At 38.6% G+C, this 17,573-nt stretch overlaps 1 protein-coding gene across 3 annotated transcripts in view; it reads right to left on the bottom strand.

The window, feature by feature from the left end:
• Positions 1-17,573, bottom strand: part of LOC106956256 (double C2-like domain-containing protein alpha) — a 49,546-nt gene that overhangs the window by 12,818 nt on the left and 19,155 nt on the right. For all 3 annotated transcript variants that reach the window (XM_015046977.1, XM_015046976.1, XM_015046978.1), the window contains exons 2-8: positions 17,041-17,414; positions 15,876-15,955; positions 14,447-14,521; positions 14,085-14,194; positions 8,079-8,205; positions 5,742-5,801; positions 168-367 (exon numbers count right to left, since the gene is read on the bottom strand). In XM_015046977.1, the coding sequence (XP_014902463.1) occupies positions 168-367; positions 5,742-5,801; positions 8,079-8,205; positions 14,085-14,194; positions 14,447-14,521; positions 15,876-15,955; positions 17,041-17,410 (1,022 nt within the window). In that variant the 5' untranslated portion in view covers positions 17,411-17,414. The remainder of the gene's footprint in view (positions 1-167; positions 368-5,741; positions 5,802-8,078; positions 8,206-14,084; positions 14,195-14,446; positions 14,522-15,875; positions 15,956-17,040; positions 17,415-17,573) is intronic.

Consider the following 17,573-nt stretch of genomic DNA (forward strand, 5'->3'; position numbering starts at 1 on the left):
GCACACTAGTGTGCCGCGGAACAGTGGTTGAAAAACACTGGCCTAGAGGACCACATAAAAAGCCATGGCGGGCCGAATTTAGCCCCCGGGCCTTGGGTTGACACACGTGACGTAGGGAATAAAAATCCAGTGGCAGTAACACAGTCTCAGTCTGAGGTTTAGCTCACGTTTTGACGTAGGGGTCGGAGAAGCCGTTGACGTCCATGGCTGCCAGGTGGGCGCAGCGCTTGACGCCCACGCAGAGCCCACCCCGAGCTCTCTCCTTGGCCTCGCCCTTCAAGTCGCCGTCACCGTTTGGGGGCAGGAACTGGAGGCAAAGCAGCAAACGGCCCCTTTCCTCCAGACTCCTCTGCTGCTCCGTCTCCCACTGAAGGACAGGAAAGGACGAGATCTGTGAGCTGCACATGGACAGAGCGACTCGTGTTCATGTAAATACTCGGCATGGAAAGCAACGTTTGTGGGCAGAGTACGCTAAAGTGTACTCAAGTAAGAGTGGCACTACTTCAACATATTTTTACTCGAGAGTAAAAAGTATCTGTCCAAGAAATTTCTCAAGAGTAGAGATACTTCATAATAAAATTACTCAAGTGAATTACAGTGTAGTCAAATTACTCCTAAAAGTGATAAAAAAAAACAGTTATTCATGTAAATGTAATTTGGTAAAAGTATCTAGTTACCACCCAGCTATAACATGGTGTAATCATTGTACAACTTGAAATGGCTGATTTTTTAGAAACAAAGAAGTTAAGATTTTATTTTTAGATTTTGTAGACCTCATAAAGTCTCTGGCATACTTTGCATTAAATTATCATAATTTACAAAATCATGCAAAGTTGGCATTTTTAATGGGCTTTTAATGCAACTTTTAGAGCAACTTTGCATTAAAAGTGTCATTATTTACCGCATGACACTTCATGACAACAGTCATAAACATTCACAGAGACTTCTTTATGTTCATGACAGGTGTTATGTCATGTTTATGACCGTGTCATGTCAGTCTTATACACACCGCTTCAAATAAAGTGTTACCACATTAACTAAGCACAATTACAAATTGGCTTCAGGATTTTTCTTTGGATAACAGCGAACTGCTGCCAAAGCGCCGTCTGAAAACATGTGGACCGACAGGGCAGATTCAAAGTGACAAATAAAAGAAACAGGCAGAAAAAGAGAGAGAGGAGAAGATGCTCTCTAGGGCCCATGACTCACCAAACTACAGCCTTCAGCTTACATATATGTACGTTATTTATAGAAGAGATGCATGTTTTGAATCACTGACGGTGGGCCATTTTTTACCTGCTCTCTGCTCGTCCTTTGGTTAAATCAGTAATGATCTATATCACAACAAACACACGATCAATATCAATGGATAATACGTCTGATTAAATATTCAATATGAAGAATATTCACTGAATCTGAACTTAACTCACTTACTCTTTGGTTGCCTAGCAACATAAGTTCCCCCCAACTTTGGTTACCTAGCAACGACCTGTTGGGGAACTCGCAGCTGCAGTTTAAAGTTCCTCCACTTTACCTCACAACTACTTAAAAATAAAACAACTGTGTGGAGTGAAAACTGGATACAGCAGGAGAGGTCAGGCCACCAGTTTGGTAGTATCTCAAATATTTAAAACAGAAAACTAATCAATAATTATTGACATTGACTGACATTGTGCTAAGCTTTTCAGCCACAACGTCCAGCCCTAATACATAGTTCCAACTTCCTACAAATCTGAACTGGAAGTGATCCGCGCCATCTTAGTAGGCAAGCGTAATACGTAGCAGACCCATGGCTTCAAGACCAACAAAAATAAAATATGAGAAAACCCTTAACCAATGTCCGAGGGAAAGATACATGAACAAAATGGCTGCTGTCAAAATCGACCCGTTTGAGACGGAGAATGAAAAATATGTCAGACGATACTACAAGCTGCCTATGATCTCATTCTACTATATAATTACCTACCTAGCGAACACAAAGAGTGAATACATCATAAAGGAACTTCACCTGAAATCTGGACGCATACAATCAATATTTAAACGTATTTGTAAAGGGCGATCAAACTCTCTGTGTGAAAAACAAGCTTCTAATGACTGGGAAAGCAGGAACACGTAGAAACATACATGCAGGTTAAAGTCCGTCTTAGCTAGCAAATAAAAGCTACGTTAGCTAAGCAAATTTAGCTAGTTTGGCACTAAATGCTACACTAAATATCACTGATATTTATCTCATTATTACACAGAGACGGGTGGAGTACTCAAATTGTGACGAAGTGATAATTATGATGCACTTATATTATTTATAACTTGGATAGGAACGAGGCGAGACCTAGTTCTAAGCTTGTAGATTGCTTATTGTTGTCATAGGAACTCCATAGCAACTGCCTCCCAAGATGGCTGTCAGTTACAAAGTTCACAGACATGATGTGCCATGAGAACTACCAGTATGCATTACATCAGTCTTTCTTTTGTATCTCTAAATCTCTCAGGTTTTATCTGTAAGGGACGAGGCGATCGATCAATATGCAACACGTCCGTCCGAATCCCCACAGTCCACCGCTTCCCTCATCATAATCCTTTCCCTCTTTCTTTCCTAGGGAGCCGTCACTGCCAGTGGCCCGTCCGCCATCTGTCAACTCTTCGGTGAGTTGCGAGCTTTAGAAACTTGCAATTAGAGAATGACTTGCACCAGGTAGCTGGTAGAACAACGGCACAGACCTTCACAGATCGATAGAGAGTGACTCATTAGGCGGGGGAAAAACAAACGGGGAGCCAGCTGGAAACAGTGAGAAGTGAACAGGAAGGAGGGAGGATTTGTTGGGTGCAAGACGGGAGAACAACACGAGTCTCAGCAGACAAATGAAGTAACCTTGAACCTGGTAGAAGATGTAAAGTTTATCTTGAGTCTGATTAATGAGGCTGACGGGACTTCACGGTGCTGGTTTGGGCTTGGTTATTAAATCCAAAGAAAAGATTTCGTCGGCTCATTAGTGGAGTTTGCATCAGCTGCTTTAATTTGGATGAAGATTGATCCCGTAACTTCATCTTCACCGAAAGCTAAACCTAAAGGTACAATCTTGCAAATGAACCTGTTCCAGTCCACCAATCCAGAGCTCTGTTCAGCGCCTGAGGCCAAACCGTCACTCCAGCTTTTCACCAATCAGCTTCTGAATTTATTTTGTGTCATTTGGAGCTGCAGGGTTCAATTTGTCAGTTTTTCTTTGATGTGTCTGGAAACAATGATCATTTGAGATGAAGTAAAGAAAAATAATCTTCTTTATACCATCTACCATCATTTGGGCTTGTATTAAAGCATATAAACGGTTCTTCAGGAGCTAGTTATAAAAATTGGTCAAAATTATGCAAAGAGGCTTAAATATGCACATACACACCTATTAATATATGATTTAATGTCGCTTAGCAAGTTGCACCTTGACCACAGGCTTTTTTGTAGCTACCAAGAAGCTGCTTCTATAATTCTGGATGAATATTTAAATGCTACTCTTCACAAAAATGATATTTTATTTAATCTTATTGGTTCCCTGCTACAGGCGTAGCATAAAAGGTAAACTGTTAGCTTTCTGTGTTCATTCTAAAACAAGTTTTGATGTCAGTTCGGATTTGTCGTCCTGTAAAAACTTCAAAATGTGTCACAGTTTCACTCATCTGACCCATTCCATCTGTTCAAATGGTTGGTTTTCTTCCACAGACCAGATTATTCCACAGAGGTTCGACTGATCAGAGGTTTCTGCCCTTTCTGAAGCTTAATCTTAGCCACTTTTCGCTAACACTTACTCAGTATACAAACATTTGAGCCAAAATGGCATGAGTAGCAAGAGGACCATCAATGTTGACTAACATTGATTTACTCCATTCACTAGGATGTCTTATAACACTCCCTTCAGTATGCAAACATTTTAGCTAAAAAGCTGAGGTAAGCTAAAATGCTATGAGTAGCAAGAGGGCTATCACTTACATGTTGACTAACATTGATTTACTCTATTCATTAAGTTACATTGAGTTTTTTTGTGAAAACGAGCTAAAATGCTAATGTTAGCCAAAATGCTAACATTAACAGCTGCTATCAGTAGCATGTCTGTTTTATACAGTGTCTGGTTTCGTATATGGGCTACAACTACCCTGCTGTCTAACTCCATTCAGTATGCAAACATTTTAGCTAAAATCTTAAGGTTAGCCAAAATGCTAACATTAGCAGCTGCTATCAGTAGCACGTCTCTGGTTGTACAGTGTCTGGTTTCTCTTGCATAGTCAGTAAAAATGGTAAAGAAAATCTTAATGTTTGAGTCCAAACAGTTTTGCTGGAAGACATTCTCTTCCTACAGCAGTTGTTCTGACTGTAGCTGGAACTCACTGCTGGCTCGCGCGTCCTAAAGTCTCATGCTTGGTTTGTTTTGACATCTTTATGCTGCTGCTGGTTTATCCGCAGGGCTGTTTATTTTCATTGCCGCTTTAAAAGGGACTCAACCTTTAAAGCAGCAACAAACCAACTGCATTCGTGACACTTTTGCTAATTTTATGAGACATTAAATAAATGTGGATTTGATTTCAAACGCAAACTTGTTTACTTGGAAACATCCAGCAGTAGCAACATCAACTTGAACAAAATCAACAACTGACAGCCCACAAACACTTTAGAGAAAAACTTTCCTTGCTAAGTTAGTGTCTTCCACATTAACTATGCTTGTTAAGTTTTAAAGTTTTTCTGCAGTTGTCATGGTAGACTGAGCCAACTTAGTTAAGCTTACTGGAAATGTACAGTTTTACATTTCTCTTTGTACATAAATATTCTCAGAATACAAATTAATTCTTGTATTTTACTGTGTTTGCTACATTTAATAAAGAAGGTAGTGGGTACAATGCTTAGAAAAGTATTAATGCCCAGTGAATGTATTCACAATTTGTCTTTTTATAACCAGAATCATCAACAGACCGACAAAGTAGAGCAGCGTTGAATGATTCAATTATTCCTTTACATCTGCACATCCATAAACTGAAATTTTTGCTCATTTTCTTTGTAATAGCTCAGGTTAATTCACCTTGAACTCTTACCACAGATTCTCCATTAGCTTTGGCTCTGGACTTTGACTAGACCCTTATTATTATTATTACCCTTAGATCTAAATCATCCCATTTTGGCACTGATTGTCGTGTAATTAGCTCAATCCATAGACGAAAACAGAATCTCAGAATTCTGACTTTAATGTCAGGATTCAGAATTTTTTTCTCAGAATTCTGACTTTAATCTAAAAATTCTGAATTTTCTCAGAATCATGACTCTAACCTCAGAATTCAGAATTTTTTTATCAGAATTATGACTTTAATCTAAAAATTCTGAATTTTCTCAGAATCATGACTCTAACCTCAGAATTCAGAATTTTTTTTATCAGAATTATGACTTTAGTCTTGTGAAATCAAAACTCTTTTTTTCCGTAAGGTGAAGCTAAAACTGCTACTTGGTGAATCCTGAGTAGATCATCTGTTTTACGGTTTCTTTTATCTTAAAAATGAAATGTATATATTTTTTTGTACACTTTTGGCTTAACTCGTGCTCTGAGTATGTTGTTCTTTCACCAAATGGCCTCATTTCAAGCCTGTGTACTCAGTAAACGATTAATCTATAGCTAAATCAGTTGACAATTATTTGAATAATTGATTACTCAAGATTAATCGTTTCAGACCTTTAATTTGGACAAACAAACAGGATTATAGAAATGTTTCACCTCTCTGAGGTAGCAGGAGATTCCTCTCAGGGCCGTGCTCATCGCCGTCGGCGAGGGCAGCTGGGGGCAGAAAGCAAGAGAAGTGGATAAATGTTAGGAGGGGATGAGTGGCGGTGCAGCGGCAGGAGGATGAGGAGACGGGGACGGATCTATCAGTCCGGAGGCGAAGCCGCTTTTAAGAGTTAGAGGCTGAAGCAGCGTCTGGCTCGCAGGATGACAGAAGGGCTTTTCTGTTTGATGGCAGAGTGGCCGCCGGCCTCAGAGGGATAATCTAATACCACATGAAGAACCAAACCGCGGCTCCATCCCACTTCGTTTCACTCACCAGCCCCCCTGCGCCGCCTTTCATTTTTTAATCCACTTGTTTCTCATCTCCACAGAGTCTCTGACGACCCCTCCTCGCCTCTCGCTCTTCCTCCTCACCTTTCATTTTTCTGATCTCGCAGCAATCGTTCCCCACACGTGACCTTGCTGACATTTAGCCTGCGCGAAAAGCTATTTGTCCTCCATAGGAGGAGACACGATTCTCTCTGTTTGTAATTTTGAGGGAAGCACAAACCATGTCAGTGGGTCAATATTACAAACTCAAACAAATCAAATAGAACAAACATCTGCTGCTTTTTTTGGTTGTTTAGCCTCTATTTGAAGTGCATAAATATATAAAAAGAAGTGGAGTGGCTCAGCTTTCCTATAAAACGTCTCTGCTGTTGTTTTAGTTCAAATTAATTAAAACTACATTAATTTAACTTAATTTTTTTAGTAATTTATAAAGTTTGTCTTGAATTTTCACATATGCTTTGAGTTGAGAAGAGCTATGATGACATAAAGTTTGGTTCAATTTATTCTAAATGTTTCTCAAGTAAATGTAACCTATGGAAGCCCATTTCTGCCAGGAAAGGCAAAATAAAAGCTCAACAGGTAGTCATAACTACGAGTTTGAAAGTCACAAACATAAGATATTAAGTCATAATTTCAACTTTTGCTCATAATTTTGAGACACAAAGTCATAATTATGATAGGAAGTCATAATTTTAAAATACAGTCATAATTTTGACTTTCTAAGTTGTGATGATGAGATATGGGTTTCCACAGGAGCAATCCTCTTCAGAGAAACAACTTTCTATCTCTTTAAATCTCATAATTATGACTTCCTGTTGAACTTTTCTGTTTTTTTTTAATGGCAATAAAGGTTTTCCATAAGTTACTCACTTTCCACCTGTGTAATATTGAAAAACTGAATTTTTATGGTTCTATTAATGAATCTCTAAATATTACTGTTCACTGTTTAATTTGTAAGAGGTAAAATTATTCAGATTGGAACATAAATAGTCGGTTTAGTTGGATGTCACCCAGAAAGGGACTTAAAACTAATTAAAGCCCCTCCTTCAGTCACAGCTTTGGGGAACGTTCTATGACCAAAGTCCCATACCTAATTATTTTTTGCCTCTGTGTGTTTTTTGACATGTAAAACTGAGGATTGCGGCGGCACCTGGGAGTCGTATCAGCGGCTCGTTACCAGACTGAACGGCTGCTGATGAGGGGAATCAGACACGTCATTCTGCAGAAAGACGAGAGATTCTTCTAAAAGCCGCAGGATGTGGACACTGCTGTGTCAGTTAGAGTTTAAATCAGACGAGGTTTGGCTTTTTACCGATTAATATAAATGTTATGTTTTTTAAGATTTATTTTTTGGGAAAAACTGTTTTTTTCACCACCAGTGATGTTAGCGCCAAGGCCGCCATTTTGTTTAAGTTTTGCAGCTTCTTTCTTTTTTGGACTTTGAATTCAAGTCAACTCTACGACGAAATATTAAGGTCAGACTACAAGGAAACAATCGTACGATGATAAAGTCAAAAAAAAAACTGAATATAAAGTTTTTTTTGGTAAATTGCATCGTTTCTCTGCTAATATATTCTCGTTCTCTAATAGAACGAGAATATATTAACGGATGACTGAAATAAACGTCACTTTTTAAAAATATAAGTAATTTCTTTTTTTCAAAAAGAAAGCGAGCAAATAGGATCTAACATGAAAAAGATCCTTCCTTGCTGAGTTATTTCAGGACGACTTCTGGGAATATTTGTTCAGAAAACACTGAAATATTGGGGCCCAGCGAAGCATCGAATCGGACAGATAAACATGCATGTTTTGACCGATTCTCTCCTGGTTTGGACTTCCACTCCCCTCGTCTGTCCATGTTCACTCAGAGCGTCATGAGTCACATAAGAAGCATTAGCACGCCGACCGCCACACGTCCCTGCAGTCATCTCTCCCCCCTGCACATGTATTTCCCCATTTTCCTCCTCTTCCTCCTGTTTTACTCCGTCTCGTCCTCACAGGAGGCGGATGCTCCAGACAGATGTTGAAGTGTTTGGTCTGGTCAGGCTTCACGCGGCGCAGGGCCACCCTCGACTCCCCGATGAACTCGTTATGTGTCAGCTTGTCTTCGTCACAAACGGACACCCTGGGAGACAGAGGCAGAGCCGGCGGGGGGAGGGACAGTGACAAACGGTGAGCGAAGCATGAATAAAATATAAGAGCATAGCTGGGTAATGAGTCAGAGGTAGAGATCTGAAAGGAGACCAATCAAGGTGGTTTTCTCTGTGTGTGTGTGTGTGTGTGTGTGTGTGTGTGTGTGTGTGTGTGTGTGTGTGTGTGTGTGTGTGTGGTGAAGTAGTCAAACAAGCAACATCTTATGACATCCTTTAAAGTCGTGACAGAAATATAAGAAGGGAATGAAATCAGTGATGAAAGCCTGACCTGAATTAGAAAGGAAGCTGTCAGGAATCTCAAAGCGAATCTTTTGGGATTTATTCAAATTACAGTTTCAAAATTAATGTATTCAGACGTGATTGCATCTGCTATACCAACACAGATTAATGCATCAGTGAGATAAAACTTTACGAATGGAAAGAATCTATCAATTTCCAAGAGATGATGTTGACTGTTAATTGGACTGTGGGGACTTTCTTGAAGTTCAATTCTACAACGGCTTATTATTATTATGATTATTTTTAAAAAGGGAGTACATTTCTGCCAAAAACCTCAGAAATTATGAGGTTAATCACAGAAATTTTCTATAAAAACTTAGACATTTCTGAGCTCCACAAGTTGAACATTTGGTAGAAGAAACTCAGAAACTTTTAGATTAATATCAGAAATTTTCTAGAAACAAGAAAATTTCTGCATTTTAAAAGTCAAAAATTTGACATTTTTGAGCTCCAAAAGTAAAAACTTTGGTAAAAGAAACTTGGCAATTCCCTAAGAAAAACAAGAACATTTCTGAGCTCTGAAAGTTGAAATTTTTTTTGAAGAAACTCTGAAACTTTCAGATTAATATCAGAATTTTTTTAGGAACATAAAAAATTCTGCGTTCAAAAGTAAAAAATTTGGCAAAAGAAACTGCAATTCTCTAGAGAAAACAAGAAAATTTCTGCATTTCAAAAGTCGAAAATTTGGTAGAAGAAACTCAGAAATTTTCTAGAAAAACAAGACAATTTTTCAGCTCTAAAAGAAAAAGAACAATTGTTTATGTATCTGTATTTAAAAACATTAAATAGTTCCTTTTTATTTCAGGCCAAAGTTATTAACAGGGACATATTATGCAAAACTTGCATTTTGCACCATTTCTTTCTTCCATTTGGGTCTCAGCTGCTTCTAAAAACAGGACAAACGTTTTAAAAAGTCACCCAGACAGTTTTCGTCAATATTTTAAGGTTTTTTAGTGCCCGGAAAATTTCCCGTTTCAAAAACCTTTGTAATGTAACGTCACAATCAGCAGGCACTGAGCCCTCACCTAGTAACCCCAGCAGAACCCAGCCCGTTACCTAGCAACCCGGTCTAAGCTCAGCCCGTTTCCTAGCAACTCAAGCAGAGTTCCAGCACTTTTGGTCAGCTGGTTTTACTGCTGTATGCGGCGTAAAATGGCTGCTAGAAAAAAACAAGTGCCTTACCATCCAGAAACCCCTTAAAATCTCATTATCTAAGAATGATTATGTTTAAAAAAAATGTAAAAAAAACTAAAAAAAACATGTTTTGTTCAAGTCTTACCTGTTCAAGGAAGCGCAATAGATCACCTTTAAGAGCCACTGAGATCCACTTGTAGTTTGAAGACTCCTGATTTTTAGATACAAGAGTGACAGCCGTGTATCTTTTACTTCGCATTTCACAATTACGTACCACTTCACAAAAAAATCCCAAAACATAGATAAAAAACTGTGACTGCAACGTGACAAAATGACGACTGCTCCTGCAAGGCGGTGTATGTGTTTGCATATTCTTGGAGATAATTGTCACGTTTCTCTCAGTGGGGATTCAAACAGTGTGAAAGTGCATTACAAGAGGTTAAATAAATCCATATTTATGCCATGAATTCAGCAATAATACGTGGGTGGGAGCACTGAGGAGCGAAGGAGGTGGAAACAGGTTGTGGATGTGGGATCGAGAGGCGAAGGAGTGATGCGGCTGAGAAAGAGGTTAAAGACAGAAGAATGAATTTAAATGTGCATCTGAACCCGAGTGCCTAAGATCACTAAGTTTCATATTGTTATTTATAAAAATGTATCCTTCCATCACAGAAACACCTTCAATTTCTAGTTTCTGGTTATGAAACAAAACCACTGCAGAAAGTTCAATATATGTGCAAAACAAAATCTCTGGAGAAAATTTCTAGTCTGATAATTCACCCAAGCGGGAAAAAAAATCATACATTTGATCTCAAACTGCAGGGAGAAACAGAAATGGAAGAAAATAAGTGAGGGTGTGAGGTCCAGACGAGAACAAAGACAGATTGAGTCATCTGGAGAAAATCAGGACAGAGCGATGAGTGGCGGTGTAACAGGTCAAAGGTCAAGAGCGGGGGATGGGCTCACATGTTCACCTGCAATGCAAACATTTTCTGACAGCTTATATTTACTACATCATCTCAGCATGTTAACCTACAAAATAAATTTTTATGAGAGAATATAACCAGTCAAGATTCTGCCACCAATCAAACTAAAGTCCAGTGAATTTTTCAGCGTATTGTGAATTACAAAGTTGACTTTAATCTAAGAAATTAAGTTTATTCACTGTAGTTTTTACTAATTCTACTCATTTTTTTTTTACATTGTTATGATAAACAATGAATTTAAATAAGTTCATGCCCTCTATAAATTAACTTAAAGTAATGTGACAGTGAGGACTGATCAGCAAGGTATCCCACAATGCATTGTGCCAACTAATTAAACCACTTTTTATTTTACTTATAACAAAATGTTTTCCCAATATTACAAGTGAAATAATCTGCCAGTAGAAGTAGCACTTTTTCATCCATATTAAGGAATTGTTTACTCAAAACAAGCATCTATACCTCGCTGAAAAGTTACTTGTAGTTTAGTTTTGTTTTATTTCATGTGCACTAAGATATTTGCACTACTTGATACTTGGTATGATTTTGTGTTTTTGCAGTGCATTAATGCATATCCGGGTATATCTGCTGTTTGAGCCATTTAAACAGGCAGTAATAACCGATTTTAGAGGGAATCCTTTTGGATTTCAACAATTCGTGGGCGGCTTTGGTCCCAGAAACGACCCGTCGTGCTAGAAAAGACGATACTTCAAAAGGTATTTAAACAGACTTTTTCGCAGCGTTGTGCTTGTAAGTCTTTCTTCTTTCGCCTGTCGTGTTGAAATTAAGACTTGGACTCGGGTGTTTATTCCCTCCAGGTTGGAGCCACATGCTTTAATCTTTCTGTTGTTTGACCCATCTTTCCTTTGACATTTAGCATTCACTGACATTTTCACAGAAGTCGCAGTCGCCATGAACTGAAGCAGCACACTGACCCAGATTCATGCAGGGAAATCCTCACAGACAGTAACAGATGCTCTCCATAATTTATTTCAAACTGGTCTGAACTGGGGAATCCTTTCTGTGCAGCATTCTCTGAAAAAATTCAAATGTTTTGGTGGACTGGAGAAATTTCACTGCACAGGAAAAAATTATAATATTCTCAGAGCATTTGATGAATCACATGTAACATTAACATGTGAAAATCTCAGGCATTTCTGCTTGATTTCATACCAACACAGTGCAGAGCTGAGCTGTTTATTTTTTAATAATCAGAAAGCAAAAGGTGCTTAACAGGAGTTTTACAGAATTTGAACCAGGTGGACCTAAAACTTTAACGATTAATCGATTACTAAATTATTCAAATAATTGATTAATCACAATTAATCGCTTCAGCCTTAGCTAGAAAACACAGACATCAGGTATTGACCTGCAGCAGGTTGTGAACCTGAATGAGTCAAACTCCTGATATTTACGTGCCGGCGCCGCGGGTCGGCAGCAGGACAAGTTCCTCTTATCACCCCCGGGAGCTAACCTGTCCATCCTGCTCAGATCCGGCTCTCATGTGGACCACGGCAAAGTTTCAGTCACAGACAGAAACAATTCGCAGCTTTCGTCACCTCCAGAGGGGGGGTCAATGAGATTAAAACACCCCGCGGTGCACAGTCTGACCTCAATCTGTCACTGCAACTTTGAAAAAGAGAAAGCAAAGAGGAAGATGGAAGGAGCGACAAAGAGAGGTGGAGATCTTCTCTGATCTCAGCGGACAGGAGAGATGTTTGGATAGGAAGGGACGAGGCTGAGGTGACAACATGAAACAGCCTCAATGGAGGCAGAGAGGGGGCGTCGAGAACCACTGGGCGTCCTTTAAGCTGATAGCAAAGGACTCAGCGATTGAAAAGGACGATAAGGGATCTTTTGTACGCGTGAGTCAGATCTGGAACAGCCGAGAAAATAAGAGGGGGAGAAATAACCACAGGTAGCTAAAAAATTACTCAAGTAAGAGCAGCAGTACTTCAATATATATTTACTCAAGTAAAAGTAAAATGTAACCGTGCAAGAAATTACTAGTAAAAAAGTATTTGGTAAAAATGCAACTCAAGTAACTGATCAAAAAAGTCAAAAATATGTCAGACTGACCAAAATGTGAACTCATAGGTTTTATATTAAAAGGTGACCTACTTTGCTTCCTTGAACCAACAAGTTTTTGTTTTTTGTCTTTTTTACATAAAATCATCCTTCAGTAATGAGATTTCAGTTTGATTAGTTCTGCTTATGAGCTGTTTTATGGCCTCTGTCACTAAATCTTAATAAGCTGCTGCTAGCCATGCCCCTAACTCAATGTTTCCCTCCCACGTAAAAATGGCGGCAAACAGATACGCAATTACACAACTATATGACTTCAAAAAGCAGAAGTAGAGCCTCCTGCACAATCAACAGTATACCACACTGCAAAAACAGTGTACCATTTCAGTTTTGACTTGAGATAACACAAAATTAGCTCACAAGTAACTTGTGAGAAAGATTTATTAGTTTAAATTATTGTTTTAGGTCAATAATTTTTGAATATTGATTAGAAACAACACTAGTTCCACTGGAAGATATTTAAACTTATAAGATGACATTTTGCACAAGAAGTTTAAACGAATAATCTGCCAATCCAGCTACTGGTAATACTTTTTTAAAAAAAATCAATATTCAAGAATTGTTTACTTAAAACAAGCTGCTATATCTTGCTGTAAAGTCATTTGTGAGTTAGTATTATCTTATTCCAAGTATACTGAGACATTTGCACTTGAAACTAGACTTATTGGTAAGATTTTGTATTTTTGCAGTGCAGCTGAACAACAAAACTCTTGTCTTTTCCGGGAGCAAACTGTACAGCAGTAAAATCAGTTAGAACTCAACTTGGGTTGCTAGGTAACGGGGCTGGCCTTGGCTGGGGTTGCTAGGTAACGGGGCTGGCCTTGGCTGGTGTTGCTAGGTAACGGATTTGCGACGTTACATTCCAGAAGTTTTTCCAAGGCTTCATTTTCCAAACACCAAAACACATGAACTTACTGCCAACAAAATGGCTGGGTGTCTTTTGTAAAATGCTTGGGTTGTTTTTCAAAGCAGCAGAGACCAAAACAGAAGAACAAAAATGCACAAAATGGTGAATTTTGCATAAAATTCTGTTAAATACAAGAGTTTTGTCCCCTTTAAGAGCAAAATGAAAATAATTCATATAAATAACACAATTACAATATCAGAAAAAAGAGACATTTTTATAGAAATAAACCAAATTCTTTTAATATAAAACTTATGAAACTAACCAAAACTTCAGGTGTGTCACTGTGTCTGGTGATTTTTGGGTTGAGTTTATTCTTCAAATAATGAAGTTACTCATAGTGGGTAGAGTATCCAGAAATTTTACTCAAGTAAAAGTAAAAATACTCCTAAAAATATTTTTTTCTAAAGATACTGAAGTAAATGTGACCAGCTGCTGCCCAGGCCGGTGAATAGCAGAGACTAACCTGAGAGTTTTGCGATACATGTCTTCCTCGGTGATGCCGCAGTAGGTGAGCGTCTCGTTCCACACGGGGTTGAGTGTGTTTCGAACAATCTTTGTTTTCAGTTTATTCGCCTGTCAACGCCACGGGGAGAATGAAGTAAATGTCACTGCGAGCTTCGCTGCGACGTGCAAACAGCAGAAAAATAACCCCAAGGTCCTTCTATTACTGCTCATTTATTCATCCGCATTTTCGTCACACAACTCTAAAATGAGACCATGATTGAAGAGTGTCCTCCAATCTTCCTGCAGACAGGAAGCTGAAGGTCTCTTTCAATTTCACAGGAAAACACTGAGAAATGAAAAACACTTGTAATAAAATCCAACCTTGCAGGCTCCCGGCAGCAGATGCAGCTTGACGTAGGGATCGGCCAGACCGTTGAAATCCATCGGCTTCAAACCCTTGCAGAGAAAATATAGGACATAAAAACTACAAAATGAGATGTGGAGGTGACTCTGGAGACTTCCAGCAGCAAAAAATGCTGAAGTATGGGGTTCATTTGGAAAATGTTTAAAGATAAATCAAACTTAAGAGTTTGAGTGTGAAGGGTGAAAATAAGAAGCTGAATGTAAGTCTGTACCCTAAAAACAAAGATATGTCCTATTTAAAACATTTACAATGCCTGATACTAAACAACTTTACTTTAAAAAAAGCATTAAATATCTGTGTTTTTAACAAAATCACAAAATCATAAAATGTGCAACGTTACCATGCCAACTCGTTTTAATTGAGAAAGTTTAGTATGAATAATCTCTGCAGAAGTGAGATATTTGAGGGTTGAAAAAAATAAACATTGCAGTTAAAATAAGATGTAAAATCAAACATATTAAAGAATATTTTTTTTCTCGCAGTCAAATCAAAGTAAAGGTTTCTTGTTTCAGTTCTGTTAGGTTTACAATATTTATGTAGTTGCTTAATATCTAAACAATGACAGTTTTGTGTATGTACTTCTTATTAGCTTCTTCACATCCAGATTACTTGTACAGAAACAGAAAATGTCTGTAAAGATGTTAGAAAAACACATTTATACATTGGATTCTGGTCAGAAGTCACAGATTTTTCTGTGGAACGTAACGTTCTGGGAAAATTCAAATATCCATAAGTTTTTTTCATAGAGTGTATAAGATATTTTCCCCATGTTATCTGTGAATTAATCTGCCAGCAGAACTAGTACTATCTATGAATATTCAAGAATTATTTACGTTCAACAAAATCCTACATCTTGATGAAATTTTAATTATAAGTTAGTTTTTTTTATATATTTCAAGTGAATTAGGATATTTGCAGTAGAAACTAAACCAAAAATACTTTGAGTTTTTGTGTTTTTGCAGTGAGGGTTGATTGGCTGCTTTGATTAGCAAAGCAGCCAATCAGAGAGCCCCATTTATTTTCCTTGGTGCTGATTGGCTGAGAAGATAAGTAGATATTAGTTTCTGCTGTGGTGCCAAGATTATTTCAGCTGTGTATATTAATGCATATTATGGTATATTTGGTGTTTAAACTATTAAATCAGACAGCTTTGATGATTTTTAGAGCAAATCTCAAGTATTACACTGTATATGCAAGAGTGGTATATACAGTGTAATACGTTACCTCAAATGTGTATAAAACTATTTCCCCATGTTGGTTTCAGAAGTCTAACACATAATCATTATAGCTGACAGAAACACAACCTGGTTTTCCTTTGCTGGCTTTCTGTCTGACAAGTCAGCCGGCGTTTAGAGGTTGTAAAGCATTTTCCCGTGGACACCGTACCTTTGCTCTGAGGACTGTGCAGTGTAAGGAGCTGGTGGCTTTCTCGTACAGAAGGTCAAACTCTAACGTCCCCAGGGAGGCTGGAAGGGAGTTAACGACAAGTCAGAAGAAATATGTGCCAGTTATACAGGTAATTGCTTTTATGATGATGACTTCATTAGGAGGCGAAGAGCAAACAGCACAGAGAGAGACAGAGAGAGAGAGAGAGAACGATGGGAATATTGAATAAATATCAACTAGTTCCTGAAATCTTAAACTTTCTCTTTACGCGATTTTCTTCTGAACTCTTTATACGAGTCCAGATCTGTGTCAGTGTCATTTATTTTGTCTTTTACGAGCTGAACCAGATTTTTAAGGTGACCTAAGATGTCTCCTTGAACAGGTTAGGATAGATAGGTCTATGTGCGACACAAAACACATTAATTAATTTTTTTTTTTTGCACAAAATCATTCTTAGATAATTAGATTTCAGTCTGCTCAGATCTGCCTATTTGGAGCCATTTCAGGCCCTCCTGTCACTTTAAATCCAAATAAGCTGGTCACAGATGAAAATAGCTGCAAACTGATGCGCAATTATACAACTGTACATCTTTGAAAAGCAGAAGTGGAGCCTCCTGCACAACCAAATCCAAAACCACTAAATGCAAAAGGATTTGTTAGCATACAGAAAAATTATATTTGCCAAGTTAAGCTAAAAGATGAGGTAGCTCATAAAAAAAGGTGAAGAGTGATTTGGAAAATTAAAAAGAGCCTAACTAGGTCCACCTCCTTCTATACGACGGAGTATAAAAAAATAAATAAAATTACAAGAATAAAGTAAAAAAAAATATGACAATGAAGTCATACAAGAACAAAAGTCACATTATCACGAGAATAAAGTCATAATTGTATTAGTTTATTCTTGAAATATTGACTTTTTTTCTCGTATTATTGCAACTTTAATCTCGTAATACTACGACTTAATTCTTGTTCGACATTATTCTCAGACTTTATTCTCGTATTATTGCGTCATTATTTTCGTACGACTTTATTCTTGTAATTTAATGACTTTATTCTTGTAATTTAATGTTTTTTATTATCTTAGCGTGGTGCTAACACTCCCTCATCCTCATAAACCCGGCCCTGTTTTTCAGTGAGACCCGACCGTTGCTCTGAGGCGACTCACTGTTGTCGTCGCTGTCGCAGCTGTCGATCTCGATGGAGGTGTCCATGCTGCTCATGGCCGACAGCGACCCTCCTCCTCCTGCGGCTCCCGGTAGCAGTGGAGACAAAAGGCATCTGCTCGCCCCGCCTCCTCCTTCTCCGTCTCCTCCTCCCGCTGCTCCTCCTCCACCTTGGCCCGCGCTGCCGGGGCTCAGCGGAGCCGGCGCCGTCAGCTGGTTGGGCGAGAGCGGCTCCGAGAAGGAGGAAGTGGGCGAGAGGCGAGGGAAGTAGGCAGAGATCTGACGGATGGGGCGTATGGGGCCCGGGCAGACGTTGATGGCCATGTGCTCCTGGATGGAGATGCCCAAACGGTTTCCCTTCCGCACGGTCATAGAGCTGAGAGGAAACGCGATGACAGTCAGTAAGAAAAAACTGAAGCGCCAGGGCGACACTTAATGCTACAAAAACACACACAATGCTTTTATATAAATCTGTTTTAAGCAATCTATTACAGAAGACAATTTTGGTCACTGAAAAAAAAATCTGACCTTTTTT

Source organism: Poecilia latipinna, unplaced genomic scaffold (assembly GCF_001443285.1).
Source record: "Poecilia latipinna isolate Pla-1442-1.1 unplaced genomic scaffold, P_latipinna-1.0 Scaffold801, whole genome shotgun sequence".
NCBI lineage: Eukaryota > Metazoa > Chordata > Actinopteri > Cyprinodontiformes > Poeciliidae > Poecilia > Poecilia latipinna.